General features: G+C 39.9%; 1 protein-coding gene across 1 annotated transcript; it reads left to right on the top strand.

Moving 5' to 3' along the window:
- Nucleotides 1-3,466: 3,466 nt before the first annotated feature.
- On the top strand, nucleotides 3,467-4,760 carry CH25H (cholesterol 25-hydroxylase). The gene has a single exon (XM_075842664.1). It carries the CDS (start codon nucleotides 3,511-3,513, stop codon nucleotides 4,345-4,347), a length of 837 nt encoding a protein of 278 aa, XP_075698779.1. The 5' UTR covers nucleotides 3,467-3,510; the 3' UTR covers nucleotides 4,348-4,760.
- Nucleotides 4,761-8,903: the final 4,143 nt, after the last annotated feature.

Below are 8,903 nucleotides of genomic sequence, written 5' to 3'. Positions count from 1 at the left end.
TCAGTTAGGTAAGTATATTTGAAAAAAAATGACTAACAAATTTTTCTCCCAAATAAGCACCTTTTAGATCCTGAAAAATAACACACATTATATATTACTCAGGCCTCCACCAACCTTGATTTGGCCCTTTATCTGGGTGACCGTTTCAGTATATGTAGCTATATACAGTATACTAAAGTGGTCACAGGACATTCTCGCTTTTTTTTTTTCTATGCTGCAAAAAGGCCTTTCTAGTTTCCTTTCACTAGTGAAAGCCTAACATGTGAAAGCATAAGTGTAAAACCATGCAAAAGAAGGTTATAAATGTGAAGGAGTACAATTGATAGTTAAGGTCTATCTGTGTACATTTTAAACGTAAGTAAACTTTTAAAAAAAACTTTGGACATGTCATATTGACATGTCAGAAGTTTTGATTGGTGGGAGTCTCACTTCTCAGACCTCCACCGATCAAAACTTCTGACATGTCGCTAAAACAAAGCTGCAAAAGTGCTCGAGTGAGCGCTGTGCTGCTTAGATTCTGATTGGCTTTCCTCAGAGTGGTGTATGGGCTCAATAGTAAGTCTATGAGTATGTACACCGCTCCAAGGAAAGCCTATGGCTTCTGGCACCTCATACACACGAGCACTTCTGCCTCTTCGTTTTAGTAATCAGTGGGGGTCTCAGTGATCGAACCACTACCAATCAAAACTTCTGACATGTCACTATGACATGTCAAAAGTTTTATAAAAGTTTAGTTACCCTTTAAGGCTGGCTGAAATGAAGTATGAGTTACAAAAAACACCTTGGATTTGGAAACATGATGATAATTTTATATTTGGAGGAAGCTGCCGCAGGTAAGGGCCTGTTCACATCACCGTTGCCCTTCCGTTGAGGGGTTCCATTTGGTTAACCCCTCAATGGAAAGGCAAACTGAAACATCTGCTTCCATTTCCCTCACCAATGATCTGGAAAACCACCTATCTATTAGCACCAACATCAAATTCACTCGGACTACATTTCTTACCTACCGCCCAACCCCCAAAAAAGGATGTGTTATTCTGGTCCCATAATGCATTTGAAGCCAACTGTTACAGTACACAGATTAGCTGTAGCGTATTAGAGACCAGGCATGGGTGAATCAGCTCAGGTCATCAGATTGTCACCCAATTTTCCACAGAACCTGATCAATATATGAATATGCAATGCTCCTGCCCGGGTATCACAGAAGTTCTTTACAATTCTTTAATCTTGAAGTAATAATTGTATAATACAGGTCACCGGACAGGCCAGTCACATGTAACAGGGGAGGACCACAGTGGTGAGAGAACAGAGAGAAGGGAGGTTATACTGTGGCTGGGCGGCGGGGGCGGATTTTGGATAACACTGAAGAATCATTGTGGCTGACACTGGGGGGCCATACTGCTGTTGGCAATATGTGAACAATGATTGACACAATGTTCCCACTTCCACTTCAAAATGAGGTTCTGAAGCAGCTGAGGTGTATATTGTAAAAAAAAAAATTACTGTCTGTGGTCTTTGTATGAGATAATCTGGTCTGACGTCTGCATCTAGCAGTATGGTCTGTGGCCTGTATAGAGGATAGAAGTCTGGTCTGAGGTCTGTATAAGGGGATAGCAGTATGGTCTGGGCTCCTGTATAGAGGATAGTAGTCTGGTCTGAGGTCTGTATAAGGGGATAGCAGTATGGTCTGGGGTCTGTATCGACGATAGTCTGGTCTGGGGTCTGCATTTAGGGAGAGTTTTTTCTAGCGTCTTTAATTAGGGGAGTCTAATCTGCAGTCTGTATTTATATAAGGAGTCTGGGATCTGTATTTGTTTAGGGGGCTCGTGTCTGTTAATAGAAAAAGTGCAGCAGTTGTCCATAGCAACTATCAAATTTCACCTACCACAGCCCTGGAAAAGTACAGCTGTGATCTGATTGTTTGTGGATATTCCCTCAACCCCTGTTCATCCTACCTTCAAAAAAATTTGATAAAAAGTGATAAAACAGTCACATGTTCTCCAAAATGATACCAATAAAAACTACAAGTTGTCCCGCGAAAAAAATGCACTCATAAAGCTGCATCGGTCAAAAAATAAAAAAGTTATGGCTCTTAAAATATGGCGACAGAAAAACAAATAATTTTGAAAAAAAACGTGTTTTTACTGTGTAGAAGAAAACATAAAAAAACCTATATAAATTTGGTATGGCCGCAATCGTAACGACCAGCTGAATAAAGTTATTATATTTTTTATACCACACGGTAAACGGCGTAAAATTAAGACGCAAATAAAATGGCGAAATTTCTGTTTTTTTCCAGTACCCCACTAAAACAAGTTAATAAAATACAACTTGTCCCACACAAAAAAGTCCTTATACAGCTATGTCGACGGAAAAATGTAATTGTTATAGATCTTTGAATGCGACGACGGAAAAACAGAAAAAATTGCTCGGTCATTACGTTTTAAAATACCTTTGGTATTAAGGGGTTAAAGGCTATGTAAATCTTTGAAAACTTTGTTTTATTAAAAAAATAATAAATTGCATCATGGTGTTTAATGCAACTTTATGTTGGTTTTAATTGTTTTTTATTATATATTTTTTTACTTTTGTGAGAACAGCTTCTATGTATCCTGTCAGATCAGTAGGACTGATGGATACGGTGTACGGTGTTCGGTGCTGCGTGTGTACACGTATGATCCAGCTGTTATCGATCACATCTAAGTTCATGACTTAGATGTGATCAATAAGTGGTGCATGCTGCGTGTCAGACACATGCAGGTCCCGTTGTCACCGAAGCCTTTAGTCCCACAGACCTGACGGATATGGATTTCAGCACAAGCTCCAACTTCAATGTATCCAGGTTACATAGAAGCTGTATCTCAAGAAGTACTTTTTTTTTTCAATAAAATTCAAAAGTTGCATTAAACACCATGAAACATTGTATATATATATATATATATATATATATATATATAAATAAATAAAAGTGTTCAAAGGTTTACATAGCCTTTAAGGACATTTCTAATAGCTGTCAAGTATACGTTAAATGCAGCATAAATCTCACATCAACTCGCCATATCTATCCTCTATGTAAAATCAATGGGGAATAAAACTAAATATTCTGCTGCCAGTCTGTGTACTGTGTACTTAGCTGACTTGAAAAGCATGATGGGACCAGTAGTTCCGCAAGTGCATAATAATCTACTTTACATAAATATCAATAGCATAGTTCAGCTATCAAATATATATCCTTTAAGATCTCAACATGATTTGAACACAAACCACCGATTAGAAAAGTTACTGGCACATGTATGAAACACAGCGAACTTGATAAATTATTCCGGTCAGATTTGCAGCCTCATGTATATATAAAAAAAAAGTTTTGCTTCTAGGACGTCACTGCATTCCTTTGTAAGGGAAAGTAAGCTGGGATTTCCCTGAAGTGAAGTGCAGCTGGCAGGAGCCTGGGAGGAAGTAGGAGGACTATATATACTACACCAGCAGACCAGTTAGAGCAGATTATTCAGAATGAACGGTAGCGTGCAAGTAACACTTCCAAGCCTCTCCATCTGGAGAGAGAAGACTGAAGGCTCAGTCCTACTCCAGCCAATATGGGACTTTGTCACATCGAAAGAACATCTGGTTAGATCACCTTTCTATCCAGTTATCTTCTCATTCACAGTCTACATGTTCTTCTGTCTTCCTTACTTGGCACTGGATTCTCTCTGCCACAAAATACCTGCTTTGAAGAAATACCAAGTACAGCCGAAGTCCAGACCTTCGTTGACGATGGTGCTACACTGCCTGGCACACGCCGTTTACAGCCACTTGGTATTTATATTTCCACTGACCATTGCTTACTGGTACTGGAGACCAGTATATTTGCCACTTGTGGCACCAGAACTGCATCGATTTCTACTGGACATTGTGGTCTGTCTGTTTCTATTTGACTTCCAGTATTTTGCTTGGCACTTAACGCATCACAAGATTCCTTGGCTGTATAAAACATTTCACAAGATGCATCACAAGTACACTGCCACCTTTGTGTTGGCTACACAATATTCCAGCGCCTGGGAGATGCTGTCCCTTGGATTCTTTGCTAATGTCAGCCCCATCCTGCTGGGTTGTCATCCAATGACTGAAATGGCCATCTTCATCATCCATATCTACCTGTCTGTGGAAGATCATTGTGGTTATGACTTGCCCTGGTCCACACACAGGTTAATACCATTCGGTTTATGTGGTGGACCAAATCATCACGATCTCCATCATGAAAAGTTTGTGTCTAACTATGCACCTTACTTCACTCACTGGGACAAGCTCTTCAATACATTAGCACAAAAGACAGCGAAGAAACCGAAATAAACTTGCAACTGTATTCAGGACTAAGCCAATGGTCAGAACTTGACCTTGATTTCACTTGAGGACCAAATGGGTAGATAGACCACGCTCCATATTTGTGACTATCTCTTTAAAGATGCATGGGCAGTTGATGGCCCTGAAACCATATCTTGTGCCATCTACCTGATCTTCGTCCATCAAGGCTGAACGATCAGTAAATGCTACAGCAACTGGGCCGTGTACCATCGACCTGCTCCTTGTCCACAAAGGCTAAATAGACAGTAAATGATGCAGCAACTGAACGTTGCACTTCAAGAATGAGTAACCATGAACAGTAGGATGAACTTCATCTGCATCACATGTACATGCATCTTATATGTACAATATTTATTGAGCAAAGAACTGTTCACATCGGTAAAAAAGGACTTTTAGTATTAACCCCAAGTATTTATTTATTTATTTATTTTTTGTGTATTAGCACGATAATAATTTTATTCTATGCAGTTTAATGCATACATTCATTTCAGACTGATAATTTATGACATAGAAATGCTATATGTCATTTTGAATAACTGTAATGTGAAAAATGATGATACTAATTGTATAAAGTTATTGGTTAAATAGGACCATGCAGTAAGTTATTGTCAGTGAATAGTGGGATAAAGAATGTAAAAGGATTAAGAATATAAAAGGTAAAAGTAATTGTTGATAAACTGTTTGCGCATGTGTCATTTAGGTTGACAGTATTAGAAGTGCAGATGTAGCAGATTTGCCATTGCTTTTGTTTTCTGCATCGTGACAGCTCAAATGATATAACACATGATGACGCAAAAGAATTCTGTCAAATGACAAACTCATCTCTGCTGCATCTGTCAATACTGTGAAGGAAATAGATGAAGGAGGGGTATATTATATTTATTTATGTAAAGGGTCTACAAAGTGTCATGAGAAAGGTATCAGGAAAGTATTAGGAAAATTGTAATAAAATGTTTGATAACAATAGAAAGATACGCATGGATTAAATAATAAGAATAATTTGCTGGATAAATTATTTTTTTTGCATGAGGAAAATGTGCAGATTTAACTGGATTAAACTTTTGCGCTGAATGCAGCTGGTTGTGTTCGCTCACAATACTGGAGAAGTATGCTATATATTTTTGTGCTAGTGAAGTGTTGTAAATTATAAATGGTGCTTTTGTTACAATGTATAAATTTTATATATTTATATTGTCAATGAACAATCATTATTAAACTCAGATTTTTAAAAAAAAAAAAACCAGCTAAGATTGGACCTCTGTCTGTACATATGGGTGAAAAGTTTTGGTATTTATATTTATAAAACAGGTCATTCACTAGTATGCATGATATAATATGCATACATTGCCCTATCATTACCATTTAAAGGGGTATTCCCAGAATGGAAAATTATCACCTATCCACAGGATAGGTGATAAGTGTGATCAAGGGGGGCCCCACCACTGGGACACCAACAATCACTAGAACGGGGGTCCCAAGCCCTCGTACCTCCTCACTGCACCCCCACAGTGAGGAGGAGCTTGAGTGGAACGGGGGACGAGCATGCCCCCTGATGCTCCATTCGATGTCTCTGGAGCTGATGGAGATCACTGAGCGCTGCAGTCGGCTATCTCTGTCTGTCTCAAAGACTTTGAATGGAGAGACACCTGCATGTTCATTCTCCATTCCATTCAAAGTCCTCCTCCCTGCAGTCGTGTAGTGAGGGGAAATGGGGGATTTGGGACTTCAGTTCTAGTGATCGTTGTCCCCTACAGTATCCTGTGAATAGGTAATCATTGTCCATTATGGAAATACCCCTTTAGGAAAGGAAAGGCAAGCACCCCTCAGTTTTATCTTTTCATATTTTGTTGGCCTGTAATATGTCAGAGGGGATAGCTCAGTGGTTAAGAGCATTAAACCAGGGGCAACAGCTGCATGGACTTTGTATGTCCTCCACTATTCTTGCATGAATGTGTAAACTATGGGGAATAATAGAATAATATTAATGAAGTTGAATATATAAGATAGTTTTCAAGCAGCTGTGTTCCCGGACTTCCCCAAAAACATGCACATAGGCCAAGCGTGCATGTTGTTTCAGCAGGCAAGGGAGATAAACGACTGACAGACAGTGCTGCTACCGCTTATCTCTGGGGGAAAACCAAAAGATCAGGTACCTTTACGATCCAACCAGTATGATCCTTGATAACCCTTGGATCTGGGAACATTCAGGCTGTCCCAAAACATTCGATTTGTGACAGATCGTATCAAAATTGGTGGGATCTGCCAACAAATATCTAGTACACATATGGCCAGCGTAACTTTATTACAATGACCTTAAGTAAAAATTTAATTCGATTACTGTGACTGGCAACCAGCTGGCATTTCACTAAACAAACTGTCTTCTCTTCAATATATGCATCTGTCAAGCACACGACCATAAGGGTTTTTACTGTCCCTAAATGCGGATCCGCAAATCCAGATGCACATCCGTAGCCGTCCACAATTGTGGAAGCACCCATAGACTTCTATGGGCGAGTTCGTGACACAATAGAATAGGACATGTTCTATAGTTTGAGGATAATTTCTACAGCCCGGACACACATCCGTAAATATACTGAAAGGTTTCCATGGCCTATAGAAATGAATGGGTCCGCAATTTCATCCGTAAATACAGATTCCGTAATTACGGATGAAAACTATGGTCGTGTGCATGGGACCTAACCGTTAGGCCTTATTCACACGAACGTATAATACGTCTGTGCTATGCGCGTGATTTTCACGCGCGTTGCACGGACCTATGTTAATGAATGGGGCCGTTCAGACTGTCAGTGAATTTCACGCAGCGTATGTGCGCTCCGTGAAACTCATGACATGTCCTATATTTGCCCGTGTCTCGCGCTGCACACACCCTTTGAAGTGAATGGGTGCGTGCAAATCGCACTCGGCACACGGAAGCACTTCCGGGTGCCACGCGTGATTCGCGCAACAGTAGTACAAACAATGAATAAAACCAGAAAAGCATCATGTGCTTTTCTGTTTGTAAACATAAAACCAGAGTGTCATCATGAAGCCGGCTGCGTGAAAATCACGCAGCCACACACCATGTGCTGATGACACACGGACCTTTTGCGCACGCAAAATGCAGCGTTTTTTTGCGCGCGCAAAATGGACACGTTCGTGTGAATAACGCCTTAGACTAACATCTCTACTCTCTCAGTCATTACACTGTTTACCTGTGCTCTCAGAGCTCTCTTACTTGACAACAAAGTTATCAACAATGCTGGATCATCAGACATTTCAGTTCTCATCTCCATCTACCAACCTATTTATGATCTTCGCTCTGCCAATAATTTACTGCTAGAGAAGAGCGAAACAATTCTAAACAAATCAAATGTAATCTGAATTTCCCAAAAGTTTCAAATTCTGTAAAATCTGTAGTAATTTTGGTTCGCAGCACACAAATTGTTAAAATGGCGGCCACTGGCCGCTATTTCACATAATAGAAAAAGATATAGAGCAGAAGAGGAGATAGAAAAAAACAAAACATACTACATGGTCTGCCCTCTAGCGTCCTCCTCCTCTGCTGGCCTCCTGAGATAACATTGATTTATCCCATGTGACATGGGACAAAACTCATCATCTCATTAGACCGGCTGCTATGGAAGACCAGGGGAGGTGAGTAGGTTATTTTTTTTATTTTAGAGTTAGTATCGCAAGTACACCAATTGGCCTGATTGAATCTCTGATGTCTTCTAGGACTGATTTGCGGTGAATATATTCGGACCGACTCTAATTGGACAGCCAATTCGATAGATTGGGAAAGTCGCACATCTTTATTTACTATTCTCATCCTCCCTCATTAAATCCTCTCACTTCCGTCTGCAAACCTCCTCCCGTGCTGCAGCCACCCTAAGGAACTCACTGCTTCGAACCATTAGACTTGCTCCTAAAATTTTCGACTTTCAAGAGAACCTATCACTAGATTTTAGTCTACTAAACCATTAGCATGTTGTTAAACTGCTGGGGTTTAATGTCCTAAACTTGCCCCTCTAAAAACTGTCCGTTTAGCATTTTGTCTAAAACAAAGTTATAATACAATTTGCGCTGTATTTAAACTACCAGAGAAGAGTCTTGAGATCAGGCCAACGGTCTAATAATAATGATAATAATTTATTTATATAGCGCCAACATATTTCACAGCACTTTACAATTCAGGGGGTACATCGTACAGACAACATCAGTCTTATCTGTATCCTGCGCATGCTCAGTGCTCAGGTGAAGCCGAGGCCGATACTCCTGGACTTCTCAAGACTCCCCTCTGGTAATTTTACATACCACCCACACTGTATTGTAACTTATTGTTAGACAAAATGAGGGGCAAGTTTAGGAAGCAGTTTATCAACTAGTGGTTTAGTGCCCTAAAATCTAGTGACCTCTAGGTACCTTCTAGGCATGTTTTGAAATCTTTGTTTTCTCAAGGAGGCTTATGTTACATATCTTTTGCCTATAACCACAGTCTATGGCCTCCAGATAGCCTCACATGGTGACAGATATCTCTTCAATGT

The sequence above is a fragment of the Rhinoderma darwinii genome, chromosome 11 (genome assembly GCF_050947455.1).
Source record: "Rhinoderma darwinii isolate aRhiDar2 chromosome 11, aRhiDar2.hap1, whole genome shotgun sequence".
NCBI classification, from domain to species: domain Eukaryota; kingdom Metazoa; phylum Chordata; class Amphibia; order Anura; family Rhinodermatidae; genus Rhinoderma; species Rhinoderma darwinii.
The sequence above is the reverse complement of the archived record's forward strand: the minus strand, read 5'-3'. Positions and strand labels throughout refer to the sequence as shown.

What these genes read in the sequence shown, in the direction of transcription:
- CH25H (XM_075842664.1), top strand. Translation starts at nt 3,511, where the DNA reads ATGAACGGTAGCGTGCAAGTAACACTTCCAAGCCTCTCCATCTGGAGA.